This window comes from Corvus hawaiiensis, chromosome Z (assembly GCF_020740725.1).
Source record: "Corvus hawaiiensis isolate bCorHaw1 chromosome Z, bCorHaw1.pri.cur, whole genome shotgun sequence".
In the NCBI taxonomy this organism is placed as follows: domain Eukaryota; kingdom Metazoa; phylum Chordata; class Aves; order Passeriformes; family Corvidae; genus Corvus; species Corvus hawaiiensis.
The window spans coordinates 2,902,694-2,918,948 of NC_063255.1; the positions used below are offsets into that span (position 1 = coordinate 2,902,694).

The 16,255-nt window shown below is 37.4% G+C and overlaps 1 protein-coding gene across 4 annotated transcripts in view; it reads right to left on the minus strand.

Annotated features, from left to right (window-relative positions):
* Nucleotides 1–16,255, minus strand: part of MAST4 (microtubule associated serine/threonine kinase family member 4) — a 286,033-nt gene that overhangs the window by 191,956 nt on the left and 77,822 nt on the right. For all 4 annotated transcript variants that reach the window (XM_048291032.1, XM_048291031.1, XM_048291030.1 and 1 more), the window contains exon 3: nucleotides 15,680–15,801. In XM_048291032.1, coding sequence (XP_048146989.1) covers nucleotides 15,680–15,801 — 122 coding nt within the window. The remainder of the gene's footprint in view (nucleotides 1–15,679; nucleotides 15,802–16,255) is intronic.

The following is a 16,255-nucleotide window of genomic DNA, read 5'->3' on the forward strand; positions in this document are numbered from 1 at the left end:
TGCATCTTCGTGTTTAAAAATGGGTAAAGCCTGCTGTTTTTTCTGGAGGCTTTCATTATTTTCAGATTATTATTTCAGTTATATTCACTATCAAAACCATGGTAGATAAGACCATGGTATGGAAGAATTTGTGTTTGGGAAGGAAAATCCATGCTCTTTGAAACATTTTATATGTAACTATCCTTATATTTATATATACAAAATACAGCAAAAATGCCTCACAGATTCCTTCACGTCACTTGTAGCAGAAAGGCACAGTCCAGTTGTACATGCACCACAAAATAAAATGTGTATGAATGTATAGTGTATGAAAAAGAAACTGTTTTTTCCTCCCCCCCATCAGGGAAGGCAGAATTATTTTAGGACTACAGTAATCAACCTCAAATTTTGCCAAAAATTTTCCTCCCCTATAAATGAAGCATTTGACCTGATTAAATGCAAAGGATGCTTCAGAATCAATTTAGATATATACTGCTAAGTCCATGTGTATTTAAACCTGCAAAGAAACATGGTAGAAGATATTTTTCAGGACAATTACACAAATTTAGGAAGTTTTTCTTCTCTTTCAACTGCCATTTTTCTGCATTAATCATATAGCTTGACTTAGAAAATAATATTGATTGACAAAACCAAGAAAATTTAGAAATCACTGTAATTACGGAAATCAGCCAATCAACCAGATAAAACCTAAGCATGCAAAACTATATATGAATATGTAACTAGAGTTTTACAATGCAGATTTAATTTAAATTTAATTTTATGCATACACATATCCCATGTGTGGCTGCAACTCTCATACTACACATGGTGGTAGCATATGATAAATCATATTAATTAGGCACCATGAAAAAACTCATTTGTACTCTGCCCCTAAATCTATCTCTGTCAGGGCTATTTCCTATACCTTAAATACTCTACAGCGTCCAGCCACCATCACTGAATTGTAAAAATAATTATTTTCTTCCTAAATGTGAAAATTCATATGCTTAGAATAGATAACAAGCAGTGAAATAATTGCCTTATATTCTGATAACTTGCAATCCAAAATAACAGGAACTTTTTCCCAGCACAGGTAAAAAGGGAGCTTTTAATCTTGTAAAAAAATTGTATTTTTGTCCACTGATAAACTCTTCAACTAACTTACAAGAAAAATTAAAATATTTCAACTGCCATAATTTCAGAAGTCAAGGCAAGTGGACAAACTAACTACAAATACCTGGAAGTGTTTAACATTAATTCACATGCAGCCTTTCTCTAAGCATATTAGAGAAGAGAGAACAATTAGAGCACAGCAGGGCATGTCCCCTTGGATGTTGTAGGTATAACAGTTTTGAAACAAACTCCTGCAAACAGTGCTTTTGTGGTTTTGAATACAGAGCAGTCCTACAGTAAAGGACCTGGGGGTCCTGGTGGATGGCAAGTTGAATGCAAGTCAGCAGTGCCCTGGCAGCCAGGAGGGCCTGGGGGGCATCAGGCACAGCATCGCCAGCCGGGCAAGGGAGGGGATTGTCCTGCTCTGCTCTGCACTGGGGCAGCCTCACCTCCAGTGCTGGGGCAGCTTTGGGCGCCAGAGTTTAAAAAAGACAAAGTATTACAGAGTGTCCAAAGGAGGGCAACAAAGATGGCGATGGATCTGTAGAGGAAGCCAGAGCAGCTGAGGTCACTTGGTCTGTTCAGCCTGGGGACTGAGTGGAGAGTCTACAATGTCCTCAAAAGAGGAAGCAGTGGGGCAAGTACCAATCTCTTCAGTCTCATGACCAGTGACAGGACTTGAGGAAAAGGCATGAAGATGTGTTAGGGAGGTTTAGGTCGGATATTAGAGAAAAAGTTTCTTCACCCAGAGGGTGGTTGGGCACTGGAAGAGGCTCCCCAGGGAAGTGGTCACAGCATCAAGCCTGGCAGAGTTCAAGAAGTATTTGGACAATGCTGTCAGGCACACGATGTGAATCTTGGGGTGTCCTGCACAGGACCAGGAGTTGGATTCAATGATCCTTTTGACTCTCTTCCCAGCCAGGTTATTCTGTGCTTGTGTAATAGTTTAAAGAATAAACTGTCAAGGGAAGACAGCATTACAATTCCACAAAGGAGCTCAAGGTTTTTTTTCTGAATGGTCATAAAAGAAATTGAGCCACCTTTATGTTCCACACCAAAACAATCATACTCTGCATATGATCAAGAAATAATATAGGTCACATTCTTGTTCTGTAGTATCCAGAAAATGTTTTCAGTTCCTAAAGGAATTTGCCCCCAGTATTTCACACAGAGTTTCAAACACCCTATGCAGACACAGCACATTTTCCTTCTATTACATACACACACACAAAAAAATCTCTAAAAACAGCTGTATCACCCAGAAGTTTTCAACTGTCCCATACATATATATGCACACCAAACGATCCATACTGTCATTCCACAATGTTGTGGGGGAAAGGGACTTCATCAAAATCTTAATGGATACCAGATCATCATCACGTAATGTCATAGAAGCATGAAAGCAAAAGCTACGTATGGTGCGGGTGATGCCTTTTCCTGGTCCTGAAATCAAGAGTCATACATGGTTAGAAGGGGAAAAGGAATTTTACCTTGGTATTTATTTTAAGGATCCTCAGGTGCACACATCCAGGTCATATGCATCAAAATGCACTCTGCCAAATATGCCCCAAAACATCAGGTATAACATTATAGGTTTTACTAATTAGCATATCTATCAAAGATTCCCCAATGAGAGGCTCGAGTGAGACCCCCTCCCCAAGGAACCTTCCCCTGGATGGTTCTATCTTGGTTTACAGAATGTGTTCTGGAGAGGACCTTGGGGTCTGGGGCACACTGATCACTAACTACGAAGCTTCTAAACTCTTTAGTCTCTTAGCTTGACAAACAAGTCCAAGAATGTAGGCAAAAAGCACTAAGAATACAGAAGTTGTAAAAAGGTGCAACAGGGGTATAAAAGAAAAGGCAAAAATCTTCATGGCATCACGGGGAGATGGAAGATGTGATTCTATCATCATTCTGGAAGTGAATCAAAATGAAGATTATCTTCAAAGAATTTTATACAGATCAACATCTAACCATCTTAAGTAAGTCAAAACCTTATAGTATCACTCTGTACTGTTACACTACTCAAGAGTTTTCTTTAATGAAATGGTTTTAATGTTATCTGAGGAAAAAAGGGTTACGGAAACAACTCTATCCATCTGCCTCTTGTTCCTTCAAGTTCTGGAAGCTCTATTATTTGTGAACTGTCACTGAAATTAGCTACAGCACTGGAAGGGAGATGTTTCATCAAAATTAGCAGCAAAAATTGACACAGCAACACTTAACACCATCACCAAGATAAGGGATACTGAAATCCACCCAAAGCAGCAGATACCTTTTCAGTCTGTACATCTAGACTAGCAGACAGAGCTGTAACTCTGCAATATATTTTGCAAGAATTTTCTCATACAACCACAGGAGAGGTTGTTGTTTCAGTATTAACAGGAAAGCATATTTAAGATATTCAGTCAATGAGGGAATATAGGCCAGCTTTATCACAAACTACTTGAATGGGGTAATGACAATCCACCACTCAGTTTTCATGATTTATTTTCTAAGACTTAATTTACCCATAGAAACTATGCAGTGATACCATATGAACTTGCACATCACTTTAAGAAACAGGCAAAGTAATTCTCACACTTTAGAGCGTTAGGAGCTAAAGTTGCCTTGTCTAAAATTGAGATTGATAAAGCCAATTTATTAATAATTATTAACATACAAATTCTGAGAAACTAATGAATTTAACAGAATCAAGTTAACTACACAACATCATCATTAACTACTAACAAGCACAGTAATTCATATACAATTTTAGACACTGTGAGCAATACATATTGTATTATTCAAAGTGAAAAGGCTACAGTATTTCATCTATACAGCCATTTATGCTCCTGTATATATTTGCCTAATGTCCCTTCTAAGAGCTTAGAAAAAGTATGGAATAAGTGTTCCATGTGAAACCAACACCTCCCTTTCAGGGTGCAACATGGTAACTACCACTCCTCAAAAGAAAACAGACATGTTCCACCAGCCGAGTGTTTTCAAAGCACCTCTGAGTCCCCAGCTACAGCACTGAGAAGGCATTGTTAGCCTGACAATAAAACCATGAGTTCTCACCAGTTTTATCCTCTATCTTCCTTCAGTATTACAATCCTACCCACACACACACAGAGAAAAGTGCATTTCTCCATTTACATCTCTTCTGTGCTTCAGAAGTAAAGACTTTTGGGCAATAATCACTGTATGGATTGATAGAGAGCACCACTGAATTTGTGTTCCGCTTTAGCACATTACACAAATACACATTCAGATAAGCCAGGCTGGCTTGCTGTGTGTCCAAGATGCACTCTAACTACCAGGTCCAAGAATGCATTAAGAGATTATTATTCTCACTGTATATTACTCAAAACACAGATCACAAGCAGAGAAAGCTCAAGATTCCTCAGTTAGCAAAACTCTAATTCTCTTTTTCTGGAGCTGATAAACCTACACAAATGGCAAACCACAGGTTAGCAGATAGATGCAACAATTTATTACACTTAGGGAAGTAGGGTTGACTGTTGCTGTTTCTTAATAAAAGAAAATATTACTGATTCTTTTAATTATATTTTAATGTTCTTGAAAATAAACTACTTTTTCCCATGAAAGCACATGTACCTTGCCAACAGTCACAATTACACATGCAGGCATGGCCACATTCCATGAAGAGCACAGGGACACACTGGGTCTTCATGCCACCTGCCGGACAAAATCCTATTTGCACCAACTTGTTTCTGGGTTCACCACTAATTTGGAGGGTTAATTTAATACCTTAGGTAATAAATCAGTCATGAAAATATTAGAAGAAAAATAACTGTTGCAGAAGCAAACCAATTTTTCAAATAATTTTTAAGTAAGTTTATCAACTTCTCTTTCAGTGACAGAACATATACGAGAGGATGATTCACAACAGATATGCCAGCTTCATCCATTTTGCCTTTTCCATCAAACACCGTGCTTCTTACTCTATCAAAAGGCATAGCTGGATCATCGATTCAAACAAGGCAATCAGCCCTCCAATTTTCTAAGTTTTCTATAATTACACAATAGCATGAAAGAAATTTCCTTCTGAAAAGACAGGCACATCATGAATACAGTCTGTATCTCATATGGGTCTCCTTTCAACAAGAACTGAGGTAACATACCAAAATGTTCTTCCTTTTTTCAAAAGTTGCTGAACTCTTTGTCTCAATATCTCCCCAAAGAAAGCCTGACATCAAACATACAGGAGCGATGCCATTTTTAGTCTTAGAATTTGAAGTGCCACACTATGTTTTCAGAGAACAAATAAAAACCCTCTGAATTGAAGCTTTGCTAACAATCAGCTCAGTGGAATATTTCAGATTCTGTATATGAAAAAGGAAACAAATTCTTAAAAAAAATTCTCATGGCAAAACAGTAATAGCAATTACATTCTGAATAATCCCTGTTAGACATTTAGAAGTTTCATTCTCAAGTGAGATCAGTAATAGGCAAGCTCCATTCCAACCACAATTACTAAACTTTGGCTAGGTTTAAGTTCTTGTTTTGAGATCACTCTGAACAATGATGCATCTAGTCTCCTTTTATTTTGATGCCCCGTTTTCCTTTTAGAAGCACTGAATCTCAACACTTGCAATAATGCACTATCTTCTCAATGAGACAATATATTAATGTACTTTCTCTTAAGGACGCATAGTTCTTCTTAATGTGTTTTGGCTGTTTCTTCCACTCTAAGATTCAATACTTTCTGCTACACATGGTCCAGCTGCTTCACATAAACACCCTCCTTCAGTAGAGAGCAACAGTTAAGCTTTTCAACATTTAAATTAATTCAGAAGATAGTTTACCTCACTGAAGTCTTGGATCTCTATGGACAGAAGTTCCATTACAAATCAACAAAGTAAGGAAGTCTGGAGTAAAAGGCAATGTTCTCCTAATGATCACTAGTTGCAATCCCATATTTAGTAGGTAGAGGACACATAACAGGCATTCCAGAAACATTTATTCACAGTTACAGGTTTCTGGAGAAACAGCATCATCCTAGGAAAGTTTGTTCAAGATATGCTTTTACTGGAACGTTTTTATGAGAATAATGAAATACACTGAGATCCAACTCCAGATGTAGGTTAGTTCTCTTACTTAACTTGAACTCACTATTTTTTCTCCCTCATTTACAGCAGGCAATCTCATAATTCAATTTTGTTTCTTACTACCTTCATCCTTGCTCAAATAGACAGCCTAACAGATAGAAAAAGGAATCTGTCATCAGCCAAGTGTATATTATTACTATGAAATTATTCCATGCATTACAAAGCCAACCATCACTTCTGAATTTAACTGACCAAATACTGAGTACCTTCCATTGTACCACACAATTGCAGATACTGCACACTGATCAAGAGGTTAAATGTATTCATGAGAGAGTAGCAGTTAACCAATTTCCGGCTGATTATTACATCTTTTACTCAAGTGACATTAGGTCAACTTGAGCACTTACCTAGTTTCTTAATCTCCACAACACCATGAAAGAAATCCTTAATAGATGCCAATGACCTTACTGCACTACTGCATTATTAAAAATCTGACAGAACTGGATATAGACATATGCATCATAATTGGGCATACTGTGATAAAAGAAGAAAAAAAACCACAACAATGCTTTCTAGTTTTACTGAGATGACAACAGAGGTGATGCTAAAAGTCATCAGTCCATTGTGGCAGGGTACAGAAGAGGGAAACAAACACAATGACTCCATCACACCAGTGAAGCCAGAACAATTTAAATCACTGTATATCAGAACAAGAGAGAGACTGCAAGAATGCTAAAAGGTAACGTATGGTAAAAAATATCAAAGTCCACATTCCCACCTGCCTCCACAGGACAAAAGTGCATTTTACAGTAACACATCTGGTTTCACATGAATGTACAAGAAAGTCTGACTGAAAACTAGAGGTACAAATACCCAGCAGCATGTGTCAAAACCAACTGTGGCAGTCAATCCACTTAAAATTTCAGGTCAGTAAAACAGCAATTGCTTTTAAACCTAAAACTGTAGGAGATTAGAAGTAGCCATGCACCATCCAACACAAACGTACTCTGCTATATGTTCAGAAAAATTCTTGCCAGATACCTTTACTTTGTGGAACTTAAAAAAAAAAAAAAAAAAAAAAAAGAAATCAATGAGGAGGAATGTTCATTCCCACCAGAGATCTGGAAAAACTACATTTCCCCTCCCTGCTCCAGTGCTTTCAAGTCAGCAGTGTCATTCAACCCAGTTTGAGTCTCTTTGTTTTGAAAGTTACAGCTATCATCAGAACCATGGGAGTACTTCAGCTTGAGGAATGAGAGCTATAGTTTCCACACTGTCTGCTTCCATCCTCTGCTACATTACAGTCACTTTGCAAGTACCACAGGCACGAGAACATGTTGGCTTACAGGAAGTAAAATAAAAATGTTACTTCCTCAATTTAGAATCGTGCCCCATTTAGTTGTCCTTTAACATAAGGATGCTACCCCACAGCAAAAAAAAAAGAACAGAAAGGAATATGCCTCATCAGCTTCCAAACAATCCCATCATTTTAGGCTAAACTTTACTAGGAAGCTCAAAGAACTTCAGTATTTGCATTTTTGTCAACTGAAACTGCCAAAGCAGTGATCAAGTTTTCTATAGCGATAGCAACACTGGGAAGGAAGTTTCTACAATGCTAAAAACTAAGTTTCTTGACAAAATAGAGTATCACTATTAAAATTCAGGTCAGTGGAACAGTATCTTGTCCTGTACAGCATTTTTTTAAAATTAATCAACCTATCCTAATTAGGCATGAGTACCAAACTCCTAAGACAGCAAAGAAATTTTAACTGCCTTTTAAGAACACCAAGCAACACCCTAAGCTACTACTGCTCACCTACGGCACACAGGGAGCACTCACTTTGAGGTTATCCACACCTCTCACTTCAGATCCTGAATGCAGACAGAAGTATAGACAATAGTTTTCCTACACTCATCCTGTTATTCCCCATGCCCACTTTATCTCAGTTTATTTTAAAGCCAGAGCTGGGATTGAAATTAGTTTAAACTTTCATTACATACTTCTGAGACTAGAAATCAGACCAATCAAATTAGATTTGTACATGAGCATACACTCCTCAAGCAAAGGAGAATCTCCTTGCAACTTACCATTTACTATTTTCTCATTAAATGTTAAAAACTGTACATGAATCAGTGTTTCAATTAGTATGTTAACTGATAGACAATGAATTCACAGTAGTCTGCTTTTTGTGACCAGGGGGAACAGGAGACAGCATTATGGTTAAATTTTACGAGATTCTTCCAAATGTCAGCCATTTCTCCAGTTTCTTCCTGCTCTTCATGTCCTTTCTAACCTCTTTATCCCCCTTCCATTTCCACACCTATAAATTGTTTAAGCTTTTGACCTAAGGCCAAAGAAGTCTATCACTATATTCCTGAGTTATATACCTTGTTAATTACAGATTATAATTTTATGCATTTATCCTCTAAGTAAAGTCGAACAACAAGCTGAGAAATTTTTATTCCCAGAAAGCCATCTAAACTTCAGCCACTATAAATGATAGCACATTGATTTCTTCTGGTTATACAGTTTACTGCCAAACACCACTACTCCTTTGTTTCTCACATGGACAATGCTACCTGGATGAAAAGTTCATGGCCTCACTTTTCTAACACTTTCCACTTTTCCCACTTTTTGAGTGATACTGGCAATACAATTCTAGATGACATTTTAGGATAACCATCACTAACACCACACACAGACAACCCAAACATCACAGCAGACAAGAATAAGCCCTTACTCAGAGCCACTCCTAACACACAGTCAGAAGCTTCAGTTCCAGAGGTGAAGGACTACATTTAACCTAGCTCACTGATCTTAACCATGTGGGTCCTACAAACCAAACAAAAATCTAGAAGAACAAACATATACTCAGCTGACAAAAATTTTAACAGCCTAAAGGAAGCTATTTTAACAGCCCTAGATTCTTGATTATCTAGAACTAGAAACCGGTCCTAGTGAGCCTTTTCACTGTTGAGGCTAAGCCTGTCATGAAGGAAGACGACTATTATATGGGACACCTGGAAAAACATAAGCATCGTGCAAAACAGGGATGTATTGCTTAGCTCCTACATACATTTGATATCTACTCATTCTGTACCATTAATAGGATACAGAAGAGGGTTATATCCACATTCAGCTCTAATAAACTGTGCAGTTATCTCCTTTCCATTCTCTCTCATGCTCAGAGCATCCTGACAGCTGGAAGCTAACTGATGCTGATGGGAAGTGACCTACTTCACACAAAGGGGGTATTTTTGAAAAACACACTGTATATGCTCACAGGGCTTTTTAACCTAGGTTAATCTTCTCTGAGAGATTATTATTTTACCTACTTTTCCCATTATTCTTTAACTAATGATAATTTGCAGCACAAGCTGTGTTCTCAATCTGAGAAATTACAAACTCTCTCTGGAAGAAGTGTTAATCCCAGCCATCACCATGTCTGTATTTTTTGCATATCCAAGAAAGAGCAAGAAAAGTGTAAGAATAAAGCCACTAGTTTTAATCAGATGACTTAGGAAAGGAGTCAATATCTAGACTTCTGTCAAGCAACTGAATCTACAGTTTTGTTTTAAACTCAAGTATGCCATGACTATTTTGAAAACAATGATAGGGACAAATAGAGATATATTTATGAAAGAGAGCACCCAGTCACCAACTTCTTGCATCAGCTTGTCAAAGTATTACAGTTTCACAGCTCTGGACCAGGTCGACTACAGCCTTTTTGCTGTGTACAAATACAGAGCATATAGGCATGTCTACGAAGATGGATGTTCACTTCCTTCTTGCTACTACTAAATTAGATCTATCTATTATTAGATCTAATTCTACTGGATTAGAACTGCAATTAAGTATTTGTTAAAAGGCAAATACAGACAAAGAAATATGAATGCAAATACATATTCATGGGTAAGGAATTAATGAAATAAAATACGTAAGGGAGAATAACTCTCTAGTCTTAGAAGCAATTGAAGCACAGAAAACCTGCTATCATTACTTGACAATTTTAGCATTTCATAGGAATAAAAAAACCTCACATTTTAAAAAGATTTTCAGTAATTACTCTTAGATGTTAAACTCATTTTAAGTTAAACAAGAATATGGTTTTCAACTTTACACAGTGGTTTAGCACTCAAGCAATGTCCTCAATTCAGATTCAGTGTTTCTGATGTCTAGCTAACTATTTTGGGGAGATACCAGATAACAAGCCAAGAGCAGCTACTTTGGCAATTTCTATTATATGGTTTTTGTGCTTCTCACAAGTGCCATCGTTGTACTTGCTCTGCATAAACTTTCAGAGTATTAATTAGCTGCTCACATTTAAGCATTGAAAACCTGAATCCCTGGACATAAAGAACTAAAACTTAAAGCAACCCAAGTTTCAGATGCAGGTTCCTCTTGCTTTCAAGGAAGTTTACTTAAAAATAAATTCAGCTACACCTGATATTCATTAGATAAAACTGAACACAGACAATGATTGGAAAAATGCCCTACAATTTCAAAATAAAACATTTAAATAAAGGCCTTTTTAAAATAATTTAAGCTGGCTAAGCACAACTGATATGTCATTTGCTTATCTAACCAATTAGTGCTTCTAAAGAATGTATTTTATTTGTTCGCAATCATTTATTATCTATGGTGTAATTTTGCAGCTTCTCAGACAACAAATGGCTGTCTTACATCTGGGGAATAAAACACACAAAAGGGTGTTGGTGTGCTGTTTGAATACATGCAATTACTGGTAGTTAAGTTCTAATCAGCATAATTAGTTTTGAAACAGTTCTCATAATAACTGTCAACATTATGTCAATTTAGCTGAAGTTAATGGCATATTTAACAAAGACACTCTTACTCATTTTCAGTATTATACTATTTAAAAGAAAGGAAGATGCAAAGCTCTTTCTGAAGAAGTAGAACTGCTTTTCATAGACACTGAATATTTCTTATGTTTTTTCCTTTCAGCACTCCAACTTGTAAACCAGTACTTCATATAATTAGCCCCCTCCAGTTTTTGTAAGACCATTCTTAAAAATTAACACTGATAAAGTGGCAATAAAAAGCAACCAAAGTACAGATGTTTCTAAATTCAGTCTTCTGTAGTTTTGGGAAAGGCAGTTTGCAGGGGGATAAGTGGTTTGGAGGGGGAAGAAAGCAAGAGGTAAATCCTGCAAAAAATAAAGTCGTATGCTAAAAAGTAGCAAATGTTCCCAGTCATACCAAGACAAAACATTCCTTCCCTGCTTAATAGGAAAGGACATAAGCCATTCACAAAGGACAGTTTTACTTCTTTTCTAGTTTTGATGTTACTAGAAGCTATTTCCAAGTACTAAAAGATGATGCATTATTAAACTAAGTAAAAATTTAGTCATTTCACTGACATCTTTCACATCTCCAAGAAGAAACAACATGCCTCTCAGGGATTTACTTCATGCTGTATACTCACCTCATGCAACAGAAGGAATAGCCAACCTAAGCTCAATACTTCCCATAAAGCTGAAATCATACATCCAGTCTTGACTGAATTTAAAAGCCAAGTGTATTACAATCTACGTGTTTCATTTGAGGATCTTGTTTATAGTGTATTTTTATTATGTGAATAGTTCATAGAGCAAGTTACCATAAAGTAGTCATGAAATATGCCGTCTCAGGAAGCTCTCTGGACTGTGAGAAATCTTTCTTGCAGCACAGAGGGGTTTTTTATTTACATAAACAGATAAACAAAATGAAAGACTTCTCGCTCCTTAAAGTAAGAGATTACTTAATTTTCATTAGGGAAAAAACCACCAGACAGCCAAACAAGCAATAAATCAATAAATCCCGTAACAGGAGTTTGACATTAAACCATGACAAAGCCAAATCTGAAGAAATTTTACCCAATTAATTTGGCCAAATTCTTTTCCTTTCATCTACACATTATGTATCATAAAGACACTTTATGTTTAGGTTTCCATTGTTTTCATATATGTAGCTAACGAGAAAATGTTAAATCAAGAATTTTTTTCAATCTGTGTCACACAAAATTTTTCTGTGTATAAAACAGTAAGTAATTGCTCAGTTTCAGACTTGTTATCATGATTTTAAGCATATCAGCTCATTACAATGAGAAATTTTATAAAACTGGCTGTATTTCAATTTATTTTGAAGTATTTTCCAAAAATTCTGCTCACAGTAATAAATGGAAAAGTCAAAACAGTAAGTTTACAAATGGTATTTGAAAATACGTCTGGAGTGGCAGGGGTCTGGTAGAGGAGAATGACTCCCAAACTTCGGACACTGAATGAGGCAGCAACTCCAAGTTAACTCCCAAACCATCCTACCCTGAAAAGATGCCTGAAGTCAAGTGAGGTAACTGTCAGCTTACAGTGCAAGGAATCAGACAAACTACCAGTTTCCCTATGCTCCTGCAAAACTCAGCACTGAAACACACTGAGTTGCCTTCCAGGAGCACATCTTACTGACTGTGGAGAGGAAGAGACTGACCAGACCAACACAACCCATAAAAACATCCTAAAGCAGAACCACTCCTCAACTCAGCTTTCCCTTTCTATTCAGTGTTGAAGACATTCTGCATCATTTTCTTCATGTTTTTAAGTCTTCATTAATTCTCTGTGCAGACTCCCATTGTCTGTTTCATCACCACAGAATCTGTCTGTCATGGACAGTTTGAAATGCTCGTGGACAGAAAATGAAGAGTAACACGACTATCACGTAGCTGCGTCTGAACTGTGGGGGGACCTCACTGCAGGCTATAACCTCCTCATGAGGGGAAAAGGAGGGGCAGGCACTGATCTCTTCTCTGTGGTGGCCAGTGACAGGACCCAAGGGAATGGAGTGAAGTTGTAACTTCAGGGGGAGGTTTAGGTCGGATATCAGGAAAAGGTTCTTCACCCAGAGGGTGTTTGGACACTAGGATGGGCTCCTCAGGGAAGTGGTCACAGCACCAGCCTGACAGCTCAAGAAGCATCTGGACAATGCTCTCAGGCACGTGGTGTGATTTATGGGGTTGTCCTCTGCAGGGCCAAGAGCTGGACTTTATGATCCTTCTGGGTCCCTTCCAACTCAGATTATTCTGTGATTCTGTGAATTAAGGCTCCACATCAAATCCAATATACTGCCCAATCATCACAAAATCAGCCTTCTCCTATACATCTTTAACACAGTTCTGTGGGTCTACATGGAAGCCGTATTTTTAATTTATAGTCCAGCTGCCTATACTACAGGAATGAATCATGCATAGCTATTGAACTCTACCTAAAGCAACACCTGCAGCCCATTTTTAATCAATATTCCGTAAAAAAATCTATAGCTTCCCACAGAAAGGTTTTACACCTGTGAACCAGTAAGAGATTTTGTGAATTTTTAATAATTTATTGACAGAACAAGGAAAAAAAAATATGTCTTTTGTACCAGGTTTGCAATTGCACTAAACACTAGCATGTATCTTTGACCTGTTCACTTGTCATTCTTGTCTATATTGGCTCATAATCCTTGCTCAGTCAGATCCATATCAGCTGAGAATCAACCCAAGCGAGAATTATCAGTCCTAGTAAAAGAATTAATAACAGCCTAACCATTTTTCAGATGAGTGAGACAATACATTTAAAGTAATTTCAACTCAGACTGCGAACAGCTACATGAAAATTCTTCATACAAATCTCTTCTGCGTAAGAGTAAACCGTTTCCTAAATATGATTAAAAGCTCCAATTACTAGAATCTAACAATAAGCCTCCCGAATTCAACTCTGCCAAATCACAGAATCAAGGGGAAAAGAAAAATATGCAAGGAGGGGGAGTGATCCCTAACTTATGCCCCCTTTTAAGCCAAGACCAGAGTCATTCAAAAGCCTGACAGCAAGGTATTTGTCAAAGGAGGCTTGAAAAGAGCTCTGCCTATGTGACACTAACATTAACCTCCTTAGGAGGCAAGTCTGATCAGCAGGTCCAGATAAAAACTAAATACTTCTGAGGAACCCACACCTCCACCCTCTGCTCAGATCTCCTTAGATGGCTCTTGCCTGCTTTTGCACCAACATGAAAGAAACTGCAGTCAGGCACACATAAAAGATGTGGAGAGACAGGAAGGAAGAAGTCTGTAGCAGACAGATATGCCATAAAACTATATAGGTGATGAGTGAAAGGCCCTTAAGGAAGCAAGGCTCACTGAATTTTTCATTAGTCTGTTGTTTTATGACCATTTATGACTATTTAAAGTACTTTTTGTCAAAATGGTGTTGCATCTTCCTCTTCCAACAGTTTCAGCATCACAGGGAAACAAAGGCACAATATTGCTATCAGCATGCCACCTAAGAGCTGCGCAAATAGAAACAGAGCATCAAACAGCAACACAGCCCTTTTTAAACTTAGCTAATTTGGAAGAAGTAATTTTTTATTCACAAATATAGAAAAGAAGAAAAAATGTGGGCTTAATACAATTTAAATCCATTTCTGACCAGTATCTACTTTCTTTTTAATTTCAATTATACATAATCCAAATACTTCATTCATAATTAACAAAATACATAGGTTGACACTTAGTTCCCCAGAAAATATTAGGGTTCAATAAAATCAAGTGTTTGTAGTAAATGTGGAGTCCAAAAAGCCATATCTGCCCTAAAGAGCCACAAACAGCACCACCACCAAGCAGAAGCCAGGATTTATAGGTGAAGACTTGTTGCATTTGAAGTGAAATCCTACTTCAGACAGATCATGGAGCCATCTACCTATCAATATGATATGAAAAAGTGTCATGGTGATATTTGTTCAACATAGTTTAAAAAAATCCAAAACAAATCACAAAATAAGCTTCGCCTAGAAAGTAGATAGGGATCAACAAAGTTTTAATGGCCAGTCAAAAGGCAGGAGAGGGAGCAGGCAAAGCACTAATAATTTTTGTCTTTCTTTAAACAAGAAATATATTACCGTAACTCTTTGAGGAAAAGCATAGGCTAATATACAGGGCCCTGCATTAAATCTCAACGCTTCTTAAGATATTAATGTACAAAAACACGAAACAGTAAAATGGACACTTGAAAACAAATAGCTGAAAGTTCAAGTGTATGATGCATCTCTGCCCCTTCCTCTTCCCTTATCATTTTATCCAAAAGACTCCATTATACTCATGCTTCATACAACTACGTCCTCATGAGGACAAAGTACTTCAGGAAGTGGAAATAGACATTGATAGAAAAGAATGCTCAGGAGAAAGGACACCTGCCTTCTATTGCATGCCTTTTTTAAGGAAAGAAACCATTTAAATGCAAACAGCTGTATTAATGCAACATTCAGCTCAGGCTGTATGCAAAATCCAGTAACCCCATTCAGAGTTACTGCTACCATAAATGTTATTCAGCTGCACTCAACATAATAAGTAATGTACTGTGCAGGCGTGCATTAGGTACTTTAAAAAAGTAGCTGAAGGAGGAGAGATTGGCCTGGAAATAGACTCGGGTTTGATCCCCATCCTCCCACCAATAGATACAGATACAATTTTTTTACTACATTTCTAGCTTTGAAAAAAATTACTCACCAAACTAGCAGTCAGTGAAGGTGCTGACTGTCCAAATGTTTGGTAGTGCATCCGAACAAGATTAGTGGTCTCTATAGGTTGCCACAGCTGCTGTCCAGTTGCACTGGGAAGCAAATATTTGCCTGTCAAGTTAAGAAAGAGTGAGTTGAAATACGAGATGTTGCAGATGAGGCAATGCAATGGACAGTTTACTATAACACTCTTGCCACTGTGAAACAGCTTTCACTGCAGCCCTGACCAGAGCTGATCCCAACAGAATTCCTGCTATTCACTTGCTAGTCCTTCACATCATTCTCCCACAAGATACCAGGCAAATTAATTTTTTCACTGTTCTTACAACAACGGTACCTTTTTCCTACAGAGAAACACACTTAAAGCAACAACAGTTTCAAACACCCAGACTGCTAGTTCTGAACCAAAAGAAACTCAAACTCTAAAAGCCAGTCAAAAATGAAAATTTAAAAAATGTATTAAAAAATAGTCCTCTATTTACCACTTAAAGGAATAAGGTTTTCAGTCTGAGGGACAAAGTGAGATTCTAATGAAGTGAAGAAGACACTTACCATGTGTGTGATT